Genomic DNA, 22,299 nt, shown 5'->3' with positions numbered 1-22,299 from the left:
CAAACTCTGCGGATCCCTAAGTGTGTCGGTGTCTGTTGGCATTGGTCTCTGTGATGTTCGGGCTGAAGAAAGCTTTTGAAGCTCCCAAACGGTCGATCAGGAGGGAAGGAACATGCCAGTCGGGCATGTGTCTCTGCCAGGGTCTTACTCAAGTGTAGGACGAGCTCCTGACAGTGACTGGTATAGGTGCCATTTTTCCAGTTTGTTGTCCTATCTCTTCCACTTCCGCTTCCGCTTCCTTTTCTCCTTTATCTCTCTTATTTTTCTCTGTTAGATATGGCAGACATTTTGTGCTATTCCATGCCCAATGCAGCCACAGCCAGCCACCCTGGCAGAAATTTTGCGACTGGTGCCCACAGCACTTTTCTTAAAACTCAAAACTCTGGCCCTCCAAAGTTGGCGCTCCCATTACCTATCAAGTGTTGTGCCGGGGCTGAGCTCCTGACATCTCAGTGTACATTCACAAGATATGCACTTGATTTAAAGGCCATTGGTTTAAACTCAAGAAAATTAAACCACTGGCAACTATCCCAAATGTCTGGCTTTTGCGTGCAGAAATTGGCTTGGAGACTTTAAAAAATGGACATTTTTTCTCTCTATTATTCTTTGCCATTCAACTGGCAAATTTACTCGAGTCTGAGGGACAATGTTTAGCCAAGGTCACCCTTGTCTCAGTGGTAAATTTAAACCTCTCCAGCCTTCTATCAGTGATGGCTCTCTGTCCCCTTCTGCCCTTTTTAATCAACTCACCTGACTCCTTATTTGGAAGAGCAGATGTCTCTCAGTCCTTCGGGCATCTCAGCGCCTGGGCTCTTTTGCCATCTGCTGAAAACTATAACCACCTCTTTTGCTTGCAGGGCATAACTTTCCCCTGCCCTTGGAAAGGCAAGGAACGTAGGCAGTTGCCGTATGCCAACTCAGTAGAGGCCCAAGCTGGTGTAGCTATAACTTAATATTGTCTATGGGACACGGGTGGCACTGTGGGTTAAACCACAGAGCCTAGGACTGTTGTGGTTTAACCTACTGAGCCTCTTGGGCTTGACGATCGGAAAGTTGGTGTCTCGAATCCCCGTGACAGGGTGAGCTCCCGTTCTTAGTTGCTCAGTCCCTGCTCCTGCCAACCTAGCATTTCGAAAGCACATGAGAGTGCAAGTAGATAAATAGGTACTGCTCCGGTGGGAAGGTAAACAGCGTTTCCGTGCACTGCTCTGGTTCACTAGAAGCGGCTTCGTCATGCTGGCCACATGACCCGGAAGCTGTACGCCAGCTCCCTCGGCCAATAAAGGGAGATGAGCGCTGCAACTAATATTATCTACACTAACTGGCAGTGGTTTCAGGCAGAGGGCACCCTGGAGATTCTGAGACTTGAACCTGGGACTTTTGCATGCAACAGAAGTTGTCAGTGTGTAAGCCTGGGGGTCACCAACTCTTTTCGGACAGTGGGTGCTTTGGGAGTAAAGCGAGATGAGCGCCGCAACCCCAGAGTCGGCCACGACTGGACCTAATGGTCAGGGGTCCCTTTACCTTTACCTCCTTTGCATTTGGGAAGGGAGGGGCGATGGTACGATCTATGAAAACTTGGGCAGGTGGAAATACAGGACAAAACACCCTCAATTTCTGGGTCAACTGGGAAGCAATTGACATGGAAATGAGCACCAAACTCCTACTAGATTCCGCTAGATTTTCAGAGGTGTATTTTATATTGTGTGAAAGGTCACATCAAATGTGAAAGTTATCAGGGAAGGAAATGTCAGGAAGATGGAAGACAGTGCTGCCTAAATCTGCAAGGTCTCCGACGGACAGTCCTGCTATTCTTGAGATATTTCGTAACTGGAGATGTCTAGGATTGAACCCAGGACCTTGCAGATGCAACGACTGAGCTCCACCACTGAGCATTCCTCCCTCCTCTTCCCGATATTCTCCCGGGCTTGTATTTACCTCCCTGCCATTCACAGTGTTCCTTCACACCCTGTCATTAGCACAGCAGAGTGCCGCTCGCGCCTTCCCTTAAAAACCAGCCTTATCATACTAATCGCAGCCTAAGGCAGGAACCATTTATTATCTGCGCACTCCAACCTTGAAGCGCTACAAAGGCATCTGGAGGAAGTGCCAGTCCTTAGCGCCAAAAATCCACCTGATTGAATCATTACTGGCAATTCAAACACCTGCATTGCAGTTGCCTTTAAAATTCAGCTCCAAGCCCTCAAGGCAACGTTGTGACTCACAAATCAAATTGTTTCCCGCGCATCTTTTGTAGCCAGCTTAAAGGGGACATGTGCGCTGTAGGTTTCACTCCTGCGTTTCCTCAGTGGCGGCTTCACTTGGTCTCCCTGGCAAAAACACTTTGACAGCAGCCAAAATCTAAGTGCTCGGCTGCTGGATCAGACCAAAGGCATACGCAGTCCAGTATCCTGTTCTCATGTTGGCCAGCCAGATTTCCATGGGAAGCCCACAAACCAGGATCGGGTGCAACACACTAATAATAATAATAATAATTAATTTTATTTATCCCTGCTCTCCCCAGCCAGAGCTGGGCTCAGGGTTGCTAACACCAATAAAATCACAGTAAAAACATAATAGGTGAAAAAGAGAGCGGGGAAAAGGGGGGGGGGGAAACCAATTTAAAATGCAGGTTAAAATGCAATTTAAAATGAAGCCTCATTTTAAAGTACAGTGGTACCTCGGGTTAAGTACATAATTCATTCCGGAGGTCCGTTCTTAACCCGAAACTGTTCTTAACCTGAAGCACCACTTTAGCTAATGGGGCCTCCTGCTGCTGCTGCTGCGCCACTGGAGCATGATTTCTGTTCTCATCCTGAAGCAAAGTTCTTAACCTGAAGCACTATTTCTGGGTTAGTGGAGTCTGTAACCTGAAGCGTATGTAACCTGAGGTACCACTGTAGCTGATAAATCAAGACCATAAGGGGAGGGAAAGATAAGGGTCAGACTGAGTCCAAACCAAAGGCCAGGTAGAACAGCTCTGTTTTGCAGGCCCTGTGGAAAGATGTCAAGTCCCGCAGGGCCCTAGTCTCTTGTGACAGAGCGTTCCACCACGTCGGGGCCAGTGCTGAAAAGGCCCTGGCCCTAGTTGAAACCAATCTAACCTCCTTGAGGCTCGGGACCTCCAAAGTGTTGTTACTTGTGGGCCTTAAGGTCCTCCGCGGGGCATACCAGGAGAGGCAGTCCCATAGGCTGTACTTGGTGGTTGGTTAGAGCATGGTGCTGAAAATACCAAAGTTGCAGGTTCGATCTCCATATGGAACAGCTGCATATTCCTGCATTGCAAGGGGTAGTGCTAGATGATCCCCAAGGTCCCTTCCAACTCGATGATTCCATTAGATGAAGCTCCCATGAGAAGCCATTGAGATTCCATGAGATCCCCAGCAAATGATATTCAGGGGCAAACTGACTCTGACAGTGGAGGGAGAATGTAGTCATCATGACAAGAACCTGCAGGTAGACCTATCCTCCTTGAAACCATCCAATCATCTTTTAAAGAAAGGTATGTTAAACAGAGGGACGTGGGTGGCGCTGTGGGTTAAACCACAGAGCCTAGGACTTGCCTATCAGAAGGTCGGTGGTTCGAATCCCCACGACGGGGTGAGTCCTGTTTCTTGGTCCCAGCTCCTGCCCACCTAGCAGTTCGAAAGCACGTCAAAGTGCAAGTAGATAAATAGGTACCGTTCCAGCGGGAAGGTAAACGGTATCTCCATGTGCTGCTCTGGTTTGCCAGAAGCAGCTTAGTCATGCTAGCCACATGACCCAGAAGCTGTACGCTGGCTCCCTCGGCCAATAAAGTGAGATGAGCACCACAACCCCAGTGTCATCCGCAACTGGACCTAATGGTCAGGGGTCCCTTTACCTTTTATGTTAAACAGGGATGCGGGTGGTGCTGTGGTCTAAACCACTGAGCCTAGGGCTTGCCGATCAGAAGGTCGGTGGTTCAAATCCCCACAACGGGGTGAGCTCCCATTGCTCGGTCCCTGCTCCTGCCAACCTAGCAGTTCAAAAGCACATTAAAGTGCAAGTAGATAAATAGGTACCGCTCCAGCGGGAAGGTAAACGGCATTTCTGTGCACTGCTTTGGTTTGCCAGAAGTGGCTTAGTCATGCTGGCCACATGACCCGGAAGCTGTGCGCCTGCTCCCTCAGCCAATAAAGCGAGATGAGCGCCGCAACCCCAGAGTCGTTCGAGACTGAACTTAACTGTCAGGGGTCCATTACCTTTTTATCTTAAACTGAAGACTGAACAAGTCGTGTGAGAAGGGGATAAGGTGATGCTATATGATGCCCCTTATTCTTCAATTCCCAGGATTCTTGGGGGTTCGGAAAAGCCATGAGTATTTAAAGTACTAGTATGCTACTGCTTTAAATGAATAGTGCATTTGGGGCCTTGGTTGCAGCTCTCATTTATGTATGGATAAGAAGCAATCTGAGTCTGTAAACACGCAGGGCAGGACAACAGAGGATGGCAACACAGAAGGTGTCACGAGGCTTCCAAAACTGTGCAAGCCCAATAGGTCTCTTGGAATCGTGAGCAAGTAACTGTCTTGGCACCTAGAAAAATCCAGAAGCAACTGCTTCGCAAATACCACCATTGTAGGCCGCCATGAACAACATTAGAGAAAATTAATGACCCAGCATTGCTCTTGTAATGAACATATTGGCTCCAAAAGAACAAAGGCAAAGTAGTGTTAATGGGAAAGCATTATCTCTGTGTCTCTCCAAAGATTCATATCATTTGTCACAAACTCGGACACTCTTTACAAGGTGAAGTTACAATTATTGCCTCCTTCAAAAGATTGGTTTGCAGTCCATATAATCCGATTGAAGGACCTGGTATCAGCAGCCCCTCAAAGAAATGAAGATAACCTACTACCACTAAGACTTTGCAGCAACAGTGCCCCAAGAATCAAAAATTTAACTCCCTGTTTATCTGATTTTTATTTGTTTGTTTGTTGGCCAAGCCAAGGGAGTCCCCTGGTCCCCGCCCCGCCCCCAAGGACAATATCTCACTTGAATATCTTTATACCAATTTGGTCGACGAGTTCAGGACACAATTCTACATGTCAAGAGACTCTCCACTCAAATCTCTTCACCATGGGGTCAAACAATGGAGGGATCTGGGCATAAAGATCTGCAGCGAGGAAGAAATACAGTAGGGACATGGGTGGTCTAAACCACTGAACCTCTTGGGCTTGCTTATCAGAAGGTTGGCGGTTCGAATCCCCAAGATGAAGTGAGCTCCCATTGCTCTGTCCCAGCTCCTGCCAACCTAGCAGTTCAAAAGCACACCAGTGCAAGTAGATAAATAGGTACCACTGCAGTGAGAAGGTAAACAGCGTTTCCGTGCACTCTGGTTTCCGTCACGGTGTCCTGTTGCACCAGAAGCGGTTTAGTCATGCTGGCAACCCAGAAAGCTATCTGTGGACAAATGCCGGCTCCCTGGGCCTGAAAGCGAGATGAGTGCCGCAACCCCATAGTCCCCTTTGACTGGATTTGACCATCCAGAGGTCCTTTACTTTTTACCTTTTTTACAGTTGCACTCCTCAGCCATGCCATGAAAAACAATCTCCACATTCCTTTTAAAAAAAGGCTTTTAGAATTTGTAAAACCTGATATATGAAAGAAAATGTGCAGGCATTATTCCATAGTTTGGTGACACGCTGGTCTGAACCCCTGCCTTTCAGTGTTTAAAGTTGCCCCCCATCCTGGAAAAAAATATGTGGACACCCATGAGTCTGGTTAGATTCATATGGGGCTCCCTTCACCTAAGCACAGCTTCCTCACTCCTGAAAACTGAAAGGTTAAATGTCTCCCTCACAGCTGAAAATACCATGAATGTGTGCTCAGGAACTGGTCTTTTCTTTTCCCCTTTCCACACTTGAACAATCTCTGGGTGGTGGGAATGGAGAGTCGCATATGCAACCAGGGTATCTACCCTAAAAGAATGCAGGTTGTAGGAAGGTAACTTGATGGGATGGCAACACTCCTAGGGTTACTTACCACAGGTAGAAGTATAGCTGCCAAGACACAGGTTTTCCAGCAGGCGATCATCTTGACAATCAACCAAACTGCAGTCTTCATGAAACAGATTTAGATCTTTTCCTGTGACTGAAGTGTGAGGAGCTCAGAAGATTTTGCCTCGAGCTCTTCAAATCTCTGCAAAAGAAAAGAAAGACAACGTTGTATAAAGGAGGCAAGAGAGAGGAAAGGTTCTGGTACAATGGAATCAAAGATGCGAGCGACGGAACGTTGATAAACTGCCGAGTTTCCGTGAGAGAAACGAAAGGTCATTTTGGCCATATGAACAAATTGCATTCAGGGTCTAGGAACATGTTGTTGGAGGGCGGAGGTGTGGAAGCAAGGATGCCGATGTCAAGATTTTGTCTTTGTGCAGTGATCAAAAGAGGAAGAGGAGATGTGGGGCTAATGGCTTCTTCCAGATCTTGCCTAGCAACGTCTTTATCTGGTAAGGAGTTTTTTTTATCAGCCATAGTTGCACCCACAACTTCCTTCCTTCAAGAAGCTCAAGATGTCATACAGCAGGCATGTCCAACATGTCAATCACAATCAACTCGTAGATCACGGACTGATTTTTGTCGGTCGCAGGCTGCACAAAGTCAACTGTGACTTAAAGCAACAGTAGGGGAAAGACTGGGACGCGGGTGGTGCTGGGGGTTAAACCAGAGCCTAGGACTTGCCGATCAGAAGGTTGGCGGTTCGAATCCCCGCGACGGGGTGAGCTACCATGGCTCCATCCCTGCTCCTGCCAACCTAGCAGTTTGAAAGCACATCAAAGTGCAAGTAGATAAATAGGTACCACTCCGGCGGGAAGGTAAACGGCGTTTCCGTGCGCTGCTCTGGTTCACCAGAAGCGGCTTAGTCATGCTGGCCACATGACCCGGAAGCTGTACGCCAGCTCCCTCGGCCAATAAAGCAAGATGAGCGCCGCAACCCCAGAGTCGGCCATGACTGGACCTAATGGTCAGGGGTCCCTTTACCTTTTTAGGGGAAAGACTGAGGTGGAGAGAGGGAATGGGAATGCCGAGAGAGAGAGAGAGAGAGAGAGAGAGAGAGAGAGAGAGAGAGAGAGAGAGAGGGAGAGAGAGAGCCTGGTGTGCTCTGACTGGCTCCTCACAACTGTGTAAACTAATACAAATATACATAGTTTGACTTTTTTCACTTGTTTAGTTACTTGTCCATCTAATATCTATTTGGATCTGTCATGAAGATATCCAAACATAACTACTGTATCTGTGAAATAAAGACTGATTGATTGAACTTCAATTACTACGGAGGGTGGTAGATCACTGCCATTTTTTAAAAAAATACTGGATAGTAGATCACAGCCCACTTGACGTTTGGCATGCCTGTCATACATGATTTCCTCCCCTCACCTCCACAAGAGACTTGTAAGCAGAAAGACCGCAGCAAAGCAAAAAGGCCATTAATGGTCCAAGATCATTCAATGACCTCCAATCGCATTTCTTGGAAGACCAGCTTGAGGAGGGGTTAGAAGGTGGGTTTTGCTGGGGCAATGAAGCCTTGGAAGAACCCATCTGCCGGCTCTGAGCTTGAGTAAGAGGAGAAGGGGCACACAATCTTTCTCAACTCCTGTTTTATTGATCGAAGGAAACAATGAAGAAGCTAAGTCCGTGAGCCTAATAAGGCACAAGAGGCCTCCTCATTTCACCTGTGACGCCATTTTGCTCAAGCTACACCCACCTGCCCTTACAACTGACAGCGGTTTATGTAGGTTTGCGGTTTGTGTGGCTGGGATGCGGCCTACTTTCAGTGGAAAAACTCACATCCAATGCTCCTGCCAATTTACCTCTGGTTCTGCCCACCACTGGTGTGTGGCCCTCTAGAAGGGCATGTGGCCCTTGGTTTCCCCACTTCTGTCCTGTTTTATGGATTTGGCCAAGGTTAAGTTCAAAGCAGGCTGGTTTTCACTGGATAAGTGTGAGCACATTTGACGTTACAGTGTGCCTCGGTCTCTGGAGACGAAGCAGGAACAGGAGCCGAGAGAGATAAAGAAATGAACGACTAAAAGAGAATGTTGAAGTAAAAAAAATGAGAGAGAAAATAAATAAATAAGTGGAAATAATAGTGGAAGCTGCTCTCAATTCAAGTGTTGTTCAGTATTCCCTCCTACTTCAACCTTGGCTGCAGCTTTCTGGCAAAACAGCAATGCTTGGGAACCAGAATGATTTGTATTAATGAAAAATAAAATCACCGCATTACTCATCTCCTCAATGAATGGAGGAAGGGAAGTGATTCAGAAAACCTCTGAGTGCACTCTCTTCTCCAGTCCTCTCTTGGAGAGGCTGCATTTAGGCATCACAATAAGCCACAGTTTATCGTGACCTGAATGAGACATCGGAAGGTTCGAGGAAGCATTTGGAAACTCTCTGCTTCCGATTAACCACTGCTGGTCCATTTGTCCAAATCCAACAAGCCATGCTTAATCTTAACAACCCAAACTGCGGGTTACGCAAGCTGGCCACTCTCCACAAACTGTAGCTAAGATCAACCACAGTTTAGGGCTTGAAGGGCACAGTAAACTGTGGTTTTAAAAAACGGAAGCAGTGGTTTGAAATCACCTCCTCGCAGCCGTGTCAGAGGAAAAAGAGTGTGACAGCTCAAAGCCACCGACAGCACATTTCTATCACAATAAGCCACAATGTATTGTGACATCCAAATGTAGCCAATATCCCACACTTTTCCCTGTCCCTTCCACCTCTGCCTTCTATGACACTGGACCCTTGTCTCTTGGCCCCACCATTCCTCTAAGCCTGGTTGACTGCAGGAAAGGACCCAAATAATACATAGCAGCTCAAGCTCAAATTACCGTATTTTTTGCTCTATAAGACTCACTTTTTCCCTCCTAAAAAGTAAGGGGAAATGTGTGTGCATCTTATGGAGCGAATGCAGGCTGCGCAGCTACCCCAGAAGCCAGAACAGCAAGAGGGATCGCTGCTTTCACTGCGCAGCGATCCCTCTTGCTGTTCTGGCTTCTGAGATTCAGAATTTTTTCTCCCTTGTTTTCCTCCTCCAAAAACTAGGTGCGTCTTGTGGTCTGATGTGTCTTATAGAGTGAAAAATACGGTAACTCCTAGCCAACAACAGAGGGTGTTAATGCAATGCCCCTTTGACCTTTGCACTTTTATAGAAAGCATGCAGGCGCAACTCAAGTCATATGAAGAGAGCCATCTTTGGGATTAATATAATTGTTTTAATGCAGGCATAGGCAAACTCCATCCCTCCAGATGTTTGGGAATACAATTCCCATCATCCCCAACCACTGGTCCTGTTAGCTAGGGATGATGGGAATTGTAGTCCCAAACATCTGGAGGGCCAGAGTTTGCCTATGCCTGTTTTCAAGGGATGCTGTTGAGATGCCCGCAATTTTACACAAGGGGACCCTGAATTCCAGCCCTAATGCAAGTTCAACTCTCCCCCAAGCTTAATTTTTGCAAGATTCAAGTAGGTAGCTGTGCTGGTCTGCCGTAGTCAAAAGAAATTGAAACAATTCCTTAAAAAGAGAGTTAAAAAGACTCTTCTTAAAACCTAAAAATTCCCATAAAAGAGTCAAGTCTTCAAAAAAAGTTGTATGATCTAAGAAAGTCTTTGAAAGAAACCTTCCAAAAGAATTTAAAAATTATAATGTAGCACCTTAGAGACCAGCTGAGTAGTTTTAGGTATAAGCTTTCGTGTGCTTATACAAGTGTATCTGAAGAAGTGTGCATGCAACTAAAACTGTTTTAATTAATTTTTGCAATATTTGTTACCATTAACTAGCAGGCAAAGAAGAGAAGCATTTTTTCATTCCTGGCATGTCTGATCTATTCTGACGTAAAGATAAACTGTCAGAGATGCTTGAGAAGAAAGTAAAAGCAAATTTGTATGTGGGTGGTGCCTTTGCTTATTCTGCTCAGGGGGTGTTTAGTTTTTAATGAGAGATTTTGATTTAAAAACCTGGATGCGTCACACCTGAAAAATGCCTGAAAAGTTTTCATTTTATATATTTACGAGCCCTGCCAACCTGAAACCAATGATCTCCATCAGACAGTTCTTAAGTTAAAATTCAGTGTCAGCTAGTGGTTTCTTCTTAGATTTGAACAGTCAGTCCGAGACAGGATGCATATATCCTGGTGCTTTCTAATTCTAGACAGCGCAAACATAAAACACCCTCCCTCTGACCATTCTAATAGAAACCAGATTTCTGCATGCTTAAGGATTGGCATCATCAATCCCGCACAAAGATTAATTTACAGCTGGCTTCGGTTCTAAGCCGCACCAAATTTCTTGTGAAATATTTGTATTTACGCAATATCCTATTCAAGTTGCTGAATTGTGAAACATGTTTGATGGGAAGTTCCTGTTGCATGGTCAGTTGAAACGATTGGTCCAGAATCCCTGAAGGAGGAAGTCAGATAAAACAACACATAAACTATTGTTATAAATTGGGGTGTCCCCCTAAACCCTAGGAATGAATAAATATTAGGATTGTGATTAAAACAAAAAAAAAATCCTTCCAGTAGCACCTTAAAGACCAACTAAGTTAGTTCTTGGTATGAGCTTTCGTGTGCATGCACACTTCTTCAGATACACTGAAACAGAAGTCACCAGACCCTTCTATATAGTGAGAAGGTGGGGAGGGGTATTACTCAGAAGGGTGGTGGGAATGGGTGATGGGCAGATAGCTGTGATGAGCCTGTTGACGACTCTTAACGACTGCAATAGGTCTTACAGGAAAAAGCTTCTGAGTAATACCCCTCCCCACCTTCTCACTATATAGAAGGGTCTGGTGACTTCTGTTTCAGTGTATCTGAAGAAGTGTGCATGCACACGAAAGCTCATACCAAGAACTAACTTAGTTGGTCTTTAAGGTGCTACTGGAAGGAATTTTTTTTGTTTTGACTATGGCAGACCAACATGGCTACCTATCTGTAACTAGGATTGTGATTAATTGGGATATGCGTGCTACGTGGGGCTACCTTTGAAGGTGACTCGGAAACTACAACTAATCCAGAATGCGGCAGCTAGACTGGTGACTGGGGGCGGCCGCCGAGACCATATAACACAGGTCTTGAAAGACCTACACTGGCTCCCAGTACGTTTCTGAGCACAATTCAAATGTTGGTGCTGATCTTTAAAGCCCTAAATGGCTTCGGTCCTGTATACCTGAAGGAGCATCTTCACCCCCATCGTTCAGCTGGACACTGAGATCCAGCGCTGAGGGCCTTCTGGTGGTTTCCTCACTGCGAGAAGCGAGGTTACAGAGAACCAGGCAGAGGGCCTTCTCGGATGTGGCGCCAGCCCTGTGGAACGCCCTCCCATCAGATGTCAAGGAAATAAACAACTCTCTGACTTTTAGGAAACATCTGAAGTCAGCCCTGTTTAGGGAAGCTTTTAATGTTTGATGTTTTATCGTGTTTTTATATGCGCTGGAAGACGCCCCAAGTGGCTGAGGAAACCCAGCCCGATGCATGGGGTATAAATAATAAAGTTGTTGTTGTTGTTGTTGTTGTTGTTGTTGTTGTCGTTCTGTGATCGAATCCTGCTTGTGGGTTCCCCACAGACATCTGGTTAACCACTATGAGAACAGATGCTGGTCTGTAATTCATTGGCCTGATCCAGAAAGTTCTTCTTATGTTCTTAAAAGCAAGCACTCAAGATTACATCTGGAAATCATAAACACTAAACAAAAAGGGATTTTCTTAAATGCCGTTAAACAGGGCAGCTTTAAGCAAACAACCAATTGACCGATTGCCAGAATGCAATTCTACAAATTCCCATCCCAACTGCATAACAAGGAGCAGCAAACCTGACCCGCTTTCTTGTACAATTTTCCAGACAAACGGCTCAGTCTTTTGGACACTAATTGCCTGTACTTCAGTAGGCTCTCTGACAGAGCGAGCCGACATGATTGGCGTCTCCAGAGGACGCCTGTCAATCTTTCCTGCAAAAGCACACGGCAAAACACGCCAGTTCCATCGAGCCAAAGGTCATGAGATGTGTGCTTTTTCCCCAGTTTCTTTCAACACCGGATGCTTCGAATTCTGGGGAAGCCAGCCAGCCCTGGAATCAGATTAAGCGGTTGATGACTCCTAAAGATGGGATGCAGATGACACAACCTTGATGGCAGAAGGTGAGGAGGAATTAAAGAACCTTTTAATGAGGGTGAAAGAGGAGAGTGCAAAATATGGTCTGAAGCTCAACATCAAAATCACCTCCTGGCAAATAGAAGGGGAAGAAATGGAGGCAGTGAGAGATTTTACTTTCTGGGGCTCCATGATCACTGCAGATGGTGACAGCAGCCATGAAATTAAAAGACGCCTGCTTCTTGGGAGAAAAGCAATGACAAACCTAGACAGCATCTTAAAAAGTAGAGACATCACCTTGCCAACAAAGGTTCGTATAGTTAAAGCTATGGCTTTCCCAGTAGTGATGTATGGAAGTGAGAGCTGGACCATAAAGAAGGCTGATCGCCAAAGAATGGATGCTTTTGAATTATGGTGCTGGAGGAGACTCTTGAGGGTCCCATGGACTGAAAGAAGATCAAACCTATCCATTCTGAAGGAAATCAGCCCTGAGTGCTCACTGGAAGGACTGATCCTGAAGCTGAGGCGCCAATACTTTGGCCACCTCATGAGAAGAGAAGACTCCCTGGAAAAGACCCTGATGTTGGGAAAGATGGAGGGCACAAGGAGAAGGGGACGACAGAGGACGAGATGGTTGGACAGTGTTCTTGAAGCTATCAGCATGAGTTTGACCAAACTGCAGGAGGCAGTGGAGGACAGAAGTGCCTGGCGTGCTCTGGTCCAGGGGGTCACAAAGAGTCAGACACGACTAAACAACAACAACAAAATTATATGCATGGCTGCCTCTGAGGATGATTCAGAAACTTCAGCTGGTGCAGAATTTGGTATTCAGGTTTCACGAAGAGTCGGACACGACTAAACAACAAAACAACAACAACAAAGATGGGAAGAACCGCACAGTAAACAAAAATCAAAAAAATCAAAGAGCTTCCTGCAGCCAGTCGGAAGCCAAGGTTTGGTTTCCGAATGTTTTGGAAGCCGAACGGACCTCCAGAACGGATTCCTTTCGACTCCCGAGGTACGGCTGTATTTGGTATCAATGTTTCTTGCTCTTTCTGCACTCGCTTTGCAAGTCGCTTTGAGGCGCTTCTGCGTAAAAAGCATAGTAAATAAATAAATAAATAAATAAATCTCTCTTCAGGATTTATTTCGAATTCCCACAGACGTTCCGCTTCTCCGGAAGCCTGAAAAAGCCCCCCTCGGGTGCTTCTCCTCTGGAAAGCCTGATATTCAGCGAAACAATTGGGGACGCATCCACTTAACACAGCAAAAATGAACAAGGAGCTGAGAGACGGAGTCAGAATGTGGGTGCATTTCGAAATGGGGATAAATGAAAAAAGGGGGCCCTCTCTCTTCTCTCCCTCTCTCCACGAGGGTGCTGTGGTTGACATAACAACGAGAATCTAGTGAGCCACCCCCTCCTCGGGGAAAGACAAGCACCGACAACGCTTCCCGCCCCATAACGCCCTCGCTCTCGACTGGAATGCTAAAAAATAGAAAAGGTTCTTTAATTACACCCCAAGGACACTGCGGCATGCAAGTGTGTTGCTCTATCAGCTCAGCACCAGCCGTCCAAAATTGTTACCAATTATTATCTCACTCACTCTTTCTCTCCCTCTCGCTCTCTCCAGAGCACCATCCAAGCTCATAATGCATGAGGCAGATGCACACCCTCCATCGCTTCACGTCAACAGACATGCAAGACACCCCCGTACAAAATTCCACGAATCCCATCCACAGCCTCGTTTCGTTTCCTCAAAATTCCTGATCCCGCCGCGAGCTTAATGGCGCATGCTGCTGGCCGTTTCAAAACATGGAGCACGTCTCAAAGTGGTGCAGGGGTTAGAGGCCTCTGCCCAGTAAAACAAAACAAACTAGATTCCGTCCATACGCAGATCAAATGCCGGTCAATTAATGATCAAGTCATTTTAAAAGCATTAGCCTAATGAGAGCACCGTAGATGATAATAATCAGCACAACATTTATGCTACTTGCAAAAAAATAAAATAAAATTGGGTCACTCTTGTGAAACAATGGCGTTAGCCTTGAAAAAGTGATGAGGAATCCTTTACTTTAATATATTTTGTTCAATGGTGATGTTTTATCTACCCTCCAACCTAAGGGAAGCAGGTTAAAACAACTTACAAACACAGAAATCAGGTCCTAAAAATATACACAAGAGTACAGAGATGTGTGGCGCTGTGTGTTAAACCACAGAGTCTAGGACTTGCCTATCAGAAGGTTGGCGGTTCGAATCCCCACGACAGGGTGAGCTCCCGTTGCTCAGTCCCTGCTCCTGCCAACCTAGCAGTTCGAAAGCATGTCAAAGTGCAAGTAGATAAATAGGTACCGCTCCAGCAGGAAGGTAAACAGCGTTTCCGTCCACTGCTCTGATTCGCCAGAAGCGGCTTAGTCATGTTGGCCACATGACCCGGAAGCTGTATGCTGTCTTCCTTGGTCAATAAGGCAAGATGAGCACCGCAATCCCAGAGTCGGTCACGACTGGACCTAATGGTCAGGGGTCCTTTTACCTTTACCTTTACAGACATGTGTTAAGAAGGTCCCACTAAATTTCATGTGAAGGTAGGTTAGCCAGAAAGCTTATGGTCAACCTAGATTGCTTTAAAATACAAATTTACGGAGGAGGGGACTATCTTTGGTTACCAGCCATGATGGCTATGCTCCGTGGTGGCATGTGGTCAGTGGACTATGGCAGGGGTTAGTGACCTTTTCCAGCCATGGGCCGGTTCACTGTCCCTCCAACCATGTGGTGGGCCGGACTATATTTTGAAAAAAAATTAATGAATGAATTCCTATGCCTCAGAGATGCATTTTAAATAAAAGCACACATTCTACTCATGTAAAAACCCACTGATTCCCAGACCATCCGTGGGCCGGATTGAGAAGGCGATTGGGCCACATCCGGTCCATGGGCCTTAGGTTGCCTACCCCTGGACTATGGGGACTAGGCGAGATGTTCCCAGAAATTGCTGGGTGACCTGAGTCCACTAACATCTGAAAAGGGCCCCAGTTGTAAGACGTAGAATTGCACCACAGCATACGACACGACACAGTCTTAACCTTGGTCCACCTTCCTCATGGTCTTCCCTCCTCTCCAAGGGTGCCATCTGGAATAAAATATTGGGGGGCAGGTAAGCCACACCCTGCATAATCGATCACATGACATGGCATACACATACCATTTGAATGGCAACGTCCATCAACTTTGGTTGTGTCCCGGCCCACTCAAATATTTTATTGGTGGGGGGCTAAAGACCTATTGGCCCCTAGGAGTTGGCTCCTATACTCCCACGTGAGCCAAAGACACCCAGGGAGGGAGACCCACCAGGGGGAGTGGCAAAGCTGCCCTCTACCAAGTCAAATCATTGGTCCATTGGGCTCAGTATCATCTCCACCAAAGATGTAGTGGCTCTTAAGCATTTGGGGCAGAAGCCTTTCCTGGTCCTACCTGGAGAAGGTAAAAGGTAAAGGACCCCTGGACAGTTAAGTCCAGTCAAAGGCAACTATAGGGTTGTGGCACGCAAGGGAGGGAGCCGGCGTTTGTCCACAGACGGCTTTCTGGGTCATGTGGCCAGTGGGACTAAACCTCTTCTGGCATAATGAAACACCATGACAGAAACCAGAGTGCACAGAAATGCCGTTTACCTTCCCACCACAGTGGTACCTATTTATCTACTTGCACTGGTGTGCTTTTGAACTGCTAGGTTGGCAGGAGCTGGGACAGAGCAACGGGAGCTCACCACGTCGCTGGGATTCGAACCACTGACCTTCTGATTGGCAAGCCCAAGAGGCTCAGCAGTTTAGATCAAAGCGCAACCTACCACGCACCTACCTGAAGCCAGGAAACCTCTGTCTACGAAACAGACAATCTGTCACTGACCTATGGCCCCTTCTTTAACTGGTCAAATGACAGGCGGCCACAGGCATTGAGTTGTGTGCCATGTGGGGGGAGGGGCTAATGTCATGCACATCATGTTGTGTGTGTGATGACTGTCAGGAAGGGCTGAACAGGCCCTCATCCCAATGTGACATTTGCACACCAGGCCCTGCTGCTCCGCACAGCATCTCCCAACACTGTAGAGCCTGGGGCCACATCCCACTAGGCCTCCTCTGCCCCCCTCAGGATTGGAGGGGGGCTTAGCCCTGTGCCAGCAGAAATTGGTCCATCTGGATCAACAGTGCCCACACTGACTGGCAGCAGCTCTATAAGAGGAGAAAAAGCAGGGGAATGAGGCCTTTGCCAGCCTGCCAACGACCGCTGCTCACAAACCACACTCAAATTCGCAGCACACTTACTCGTTCATTTAGGAAAGGCAGAAGATTTGCATTCGGGTTTTTAAGCTGACAAAACGCATCCCGAAGACTGACAGAGAATCTGCTTACGCACGCAATCCACTCACCCCCCACAAAACCCCCCTGAGCGCCATCATTACGATGCTCAACAGCATGCATAGCGATGCCGCTTCCTCGCACTCGGCTCTCTGACTCAGCAGGTGAACCGATGGGCGGCTCGCACAAGCCGCGCACTTGGCCGTATCCATTGCGGCAGGTCAAGCCCACTGAGATGACAGTGACAGCTCCCCCCCAACGCCTTCGTCTCAGCAGGAAGCCTTTTCACACAGCCCGGGGGTCTGGCTCCGTCTGGAGTGGCCAGATGGAACAAATGAGGCGTAAGGTTTGTTTTTACAAAATGTCACTCAAGGGAGGAAAGGCTTTTCCGAGGTTCCTGGCCCACTCCGAAGGAACCGTTAAGGCAAGGCTCTTCACAAGGAAGATAGTGAAGAAGATGGGTTGTATTCGACATGGCATCCTGTCAGCGCAAGCAATTAAACTTGTCCATCATGATTTCCTCTCCTCTGTGCTCCTTAAATATGTTCTAGGGTAGGGGCTCCCAAACTTCAATATTATTATTAAAGTTTTTTGCTCCATGATCACTGCAGATGGTGACAGCAGCCACGAAATTAAAAGACGCCTGCTTCTTGGTAGAAAAGCAATGACAAACCTAAACAGCATCTTAAAAAGTAGAGACATCACCTTGCCAACAAAGGTCCGTAGAGTAAAACCTATGGTTTTCCCAGTAGTGGTGTATGGAAGTGAGAGCTGGACCATAAAGAAGGCTGATCGCCAAAGAATGGATGCTTTTGAATTATGGTGCTGGAGGAGACTCTTGACAGTCCCATGGACTGCAAGAAGATCAAACCTCTCCATTCTGAAGGAAATCAGCCCTGAGTGCTCACTGGAAGGACAGATCCTGAAGCTGAGGCTCCAAGACTTTGGCCACCTCATGAGAAGAGAAGACTCTCTGGAAAAGACCCTGATGTTGGGAAAGATGGAGGGCACAAGGAGAAGGGGACGACAGAGGACGAGATGGTTGGACAGTGTTCTCGAAGCTACCAGCATGAGTTTGACCAAACTGCGGGAGTCAGTGGAAGACAGGAGTGCCTGGCGTGCTCTGGTCCATGGGGTCACGAAGAGTCGGACACGACTAAACAACAACAACAAAATTATACGCATGGCTGCCTCTGAGGATGATTCAGAAATTTCACCTGGTGCAGAATTTGGTAGTCAGGTTTCTCACTGGGGCAAGATGGTTTGAACATACACTGGTACCTCAATTCTAGAACGTAGTCCATTCTGGAAGACTAATCAACCAAGGCGCGTTCAAAAATAGAAGCATTTACTTCTGGGTTTTTGGCGTTCAAAAACCGAAACGCTCGGCTTCTAAGATGCTCAGAAACCAAGGTACCGCTGTATAACACCAATCCTGGCCTGAGTGCACTGGCTGCCAATGAGATTCTGGATCAAATTCAAATTGCTGGGAGAACCCCAGTAGAGCCAAGGAGATGGGGAAACCCTCAATAATCCCAAGGGAGCCCACCTCTCCAATAATAATAATAATAATAATAATAATAATAATAATAATAATAATAATTTATTATTTGTATCCCATTCATCTGGCTGAGTTTCCCCCGCCACTCTGGGTGGCTTCCAACAAAGATTAAAAATGCATCAAAATGTCACACATTAAAAACTTCCCTGAACAGGGCTGCCTTCAGATGTTTTCTAAATGTCAGGTAGTTGTTTATCTCTTTGACATCTGATGGGAGGGCGTTCCACAGGGCGGGCGCCACTACCGAGAAGGCCCTGAGCCAGCCTCAAAATGCAATGCCTTATATGTAGGGCTGCCTCTTGAAGATGGTTCGGAAACTTCAGCTGGTGCAGAATTCAGAGGCCAGGTTGTTCACCGGAGCAAGAAGGTTTGAGCATATTACACCGATTCTGTTCTGACTGCACAGGCTACCAATGAGTTTCCAGGCACAATTCAAAGTGCTGGTTTTGACCTATGAAGCCTTAAGCGGTTCAGGACTGCAATACCTCAAGGACCACCTACTCCCATATGAACTGACCCGGACCCTGAAATCATCATCTGAGGCTCTTCCTTGTGTGAATCCTCCATCAGAGGTCTGGAGGGTGGCAACACGAGAACGGGCCTTTTCTGTGGTGCAGACTGCTCTCTCCAGCAAGCCTCAGCTGGTGCCTTTCTTACGTATCTTCAAAGGTAAAGGGACCCCTGACCATTAGGTCCAGTCACGGACGACTCTGGGGTTGCGGCGCTCATCTCGCTTTATTGCCCGAGGGAGCCAGCGTACGGCTTCCGGGTCATGTGGCCAGCATGACTAAGCCGCTTCTGGCAAACCAGAGCAGCGCACAGAAACACCGTTTACCTTCCCGCTGGAATGGTACCTATTTATCTACTTGCACTTTTGACATGCTTTTGAACTGCTAGGTTGGCAGGAGCAGGGACCGTGCAACGGGAATTCCCGTTGCGGGGATTTGAACCGCCAACCTTCTGATCGGCAAGCCCTAGGCTCTGTGGTTTAACCCACAGCGCCACCCGTGTCCCCACGTATCTTTAGGTGCCACCAAAAAGTTAGGGTTGCCATATGTCCTCTTTTTCCAAGACGCATCCTCTTTTTCATGGGCACGTACTGTAAAATGAGCATCATCATAGTTAAAAGCAGAAGTTGGCAAATGTGTCCTCTTTTTTGCTCTTCAAAATATGGCCTTTTTTCTTTACTTATCTGTGACCTTTGAGAGGTAGGCAAGATATTTTTAAATTTTCTTTTTTCTTTTTCCTCCTGGTTTTCATGTATCCGTGTGGGTTTTTGCTTGGTTGGCTGGCTGAAAATGCCTTTGTTTGCTTTGAGCTAGATAACAAGCAATTAACAAATTTAATAAATAACAAACATATAAAATACTTCCTTATTAATTTAGGGTTGCCATATTTCAGGAAGCACGTATGGCGGCCCTCATTAATTTTCAAAAAAAAGGTTATACAAAACTCTGAAAAATACAGCATCATCGAACAGCATTATCCAATATGTATGAAAGGTTTTTCAAAAAATTTATTCTCATCTTTCTTTATGCTTCCATTGCCCCCCTTTTAAATTCAATGCCCCCTTATTGTACCCAAGACTACTACTGCCCCCACTGGATCATTCCAGCAGCCCCCAGGGGGCAGTAGATGACGTCCAACTCCCAAGAGACTGCGATCTACTCCGGGGGCGGGGGGATTCAGTGATCTACCCATTTTGGGGGGAGGGATAAACCCAAAGTTTTTGAGCTATTTTAAGGGGGGCAAGCCAAAAATGATGAGCTTTTTTGGGGGGGTGCCATAGTTTTGTTGATTTGGGGGGGCACAGTAAACCACTAACAAGGTAGTGAGCCCGCCAGTGATTTCTCCGTCTCCCGTGGTTCCAATCGTGCAAGAATAAAAGGAAGAGCGAGGTGGCAGGGCCAGATGCTGTTTTCCCCCCACAGAGGAAAAAGAGCCCATGATCTATCGCTGGCAGCTAGGGATTGACCTGTCGATCACGGTCGACCAGTTGGACACTCCTGCTATATAGCATGTATCTTAATGAAAAACTCTCTCCTGTAATGCACATACTGAAAAAAAGATCTGCCCAATTGGGCAGATACAGAGTTGTTGTGACCCTCAGTATTGAAACCCCTAAAGCAGCGGTTCTCAACCTGTGGGTCCCCAGATGTTGTTACACTACAACTCCCATCATCCCTAGGTCAGAGCTCAGGGATGATGGGAGTTGTAGTCCAACAACATCTGGGGACCCACAGGTTGAGAACTGCTGCCCTAGAGGGAATTTTCTCTGACACACCACGTTGGACAGCAAGGCAAATAACCTAGTTTTGGGTGGAACACAAAGTGCAGCAAAATGGAAGCAGCGCTGCATGCAACAAACCCAGGGTGGAACTGAAAATGATGCTCTCTTGCATCCCTGGCTGTACTCTAGTTTCTCTGCTGAACTCTCTGAGATGGTTTTTTTTGCCAAGCTGGTGCCATTCAGCTGCTTTGGGTGACATCTCCTGTCAGCCCCAGATATCTGGAGAGGAGCAGGTTGGCAAAGGGTGCCCTGGAAGATGAGCCCCAGCCATTCATGCTCAAACGTTCAGCATTCCATGACTCTGATTTAGCACCACTAAGCTTTTAATTCCCAATTCGTTATTCAACCCTGGCATGTTTGTGGAGAGAGAAAAATGACTTTCATTTTCTCCCTGACACTGACAAGTGGCTTCACATGGAAATGTTGGCTGCCGAAAACCTGCGAGCCGGTTCCAGAGGTGAGTAAATTCAGAGGGGGCCGGGAATCGTCAAACAAACTGTCTTAATTAAAATTTGCATTGCAAAGAGGCAGTGGCGCATTGTCTTGGTTCAAACTTTCTTCGGCATTCTCGGCTATCGATACTGTTGATCCGGGGTCGTCTGTTGTTGTGGGGGTTTTTTTTTGTTTATAAGTACAGTGGTACCTCTGGTTATGAACTTAATTCGTTCTGGAGGTCCGTTCTTAACCTGAAATCGTTCCTAACCTGAGGCACCACTTTAGCTAATGGGGCCTCCTGCTGCCACTGTGCCGCCACTGTGCGATTTCTGTTCTCATCCTGAAGCAAAGTTCTTAACCCAAGGTACTACTTCCAGGTTAGCGGAGTCTGTAACCTGAAGTGTTTGTAACTCGAGGTGTTTGTAAGCCGAGGTATCACTGTACAGGATTTGGGCAGGGTAGCATCCTTGAATGTAAGTTTGTCAACAAGATTTCAGCTGATTTACAATGTCTCCAAATTAAATCTGAAACTGCCAATGGAAAATCCAAAGAGAGAAAGAGAAAGAGAGAGAGAGAGAGAGAGAGAGAGAGAGAGAGAGAGAGAGAGAGAGAAGTCATAGAACTGTAGAGCAGGATGGAACCTAAAGGGTCATTCATTTCCAGCAATATGGGAATAACAGCAAAAAAGTCCCTGGCAATGGCCATCCAACCTCTGCTTAAAAACTTCCAATGAAGGAGAGTCCACACCTTGTACTGGAAGAAGCAAAGATCACCAGTGTTGAAGCAATGATTCTTCAACATCAACTTCGTTGGACTGGTCATGTTGTACGGATGCCTGATGATCGTCTTCCAAAGCAACTACTCTATTCTGAACTTAAATATGGAAAGCGTAATGCTGGTGGTCAGCAAAAGAGGTTCAAGGACTCTTTCAAGGCAAATCTTTAAAAATGTAGTATAAACACTGGCAACTGGGAAACACTGGCCTGCGAACGCTCCAGTTGGAGAACAGCCTTTACCAAAAGTGTCATGGGCTTTGAAGACACTCGAACTCAGGACGCAAGGGAGAAATGTGCTAAGAGGAAGGCACGCTTGGCAAATGCACACCGTCATCAACTCCCACCCGGAAACCAATGTCCCCACTGTGGAAGGACGTGTGGATCCAGAATTGGCCTCCACAGTCACTTACGGACTCATTGTTAAAACCGTGTTTATGGAAGACAATCTTACTCGGCTGCGAGGGATCGCCAAAGAAGAAGGTAGTCTTTTCCACTTTTGGACGGCTTTTACATTTACCTCTGCTTTTGAAATCTTTTGATAAATTCCTGCAATTAAAATTCTTGTAATGCTGAATTTCAGTTGGCTCATCAGTGGGGAGATTATGTTGCCTTCTTGCTTTTTATGAAGATTAGGGTTCAATCTTTGGGTGTTTTTCTTAGGAGTTCTTCCCTGGAGTCTGTGCATGCACCCATCCACTGTGGTGCTTAGAGTGCCAGACGAGGACATGGGAGACCAAGGTTAAAGTCTCCACTTGTCCACAGAGCTCACCGGGTGACC

At 46.8% G+C, this 22,299-nt stretch overlaps 1 protein-coding gene across 8 annotated transcripts in view; it reads right to left on the bottom strand.

The window, feature by feature from the left end:
* ADCYAP1R1 (ADCYAP receptor type I) overlaps positions 1-22,299 on the bottom strand; it is a 146,129-nt gene that overhangs the window by 103,969 nt on the left and 19,861 nt on the right. For all 8 annotated transcript variants that reach the window (XM_081882484.1, XM_081882486.1, XM_081882489.1 and 5 more), the window contains exon 2: positions 6,006-6,161. In XM_081882484.1, coding sequence (XP_081738610.1) covers positions 6,006-6,086 — 81 coding nt within the window. In that variant the 5' untranslated portion in view covers positions 6,087-6,161. The remainder of the gene's footprint in view (positions 1-6,005; positions 6,162-22,299) is intronic.

Source organism: Podarcis melisellensis (genome assembly GCF_964234715.1).
Source record: "Podarcis melisellensis genome assembly, chromosome: 12".
Taxonomy (NCBI): Eukaryota; Metazoa; Chordata; class Lepidosauria; order Squamata; family Lacertidae; genus Podarcis; species Podarcis melisellensis.
The sequence above is the reverse complement of the archived record's forward strand: the minus strand, read 5'-3'. Positions and strand labels throughout refer to the sequence as shown.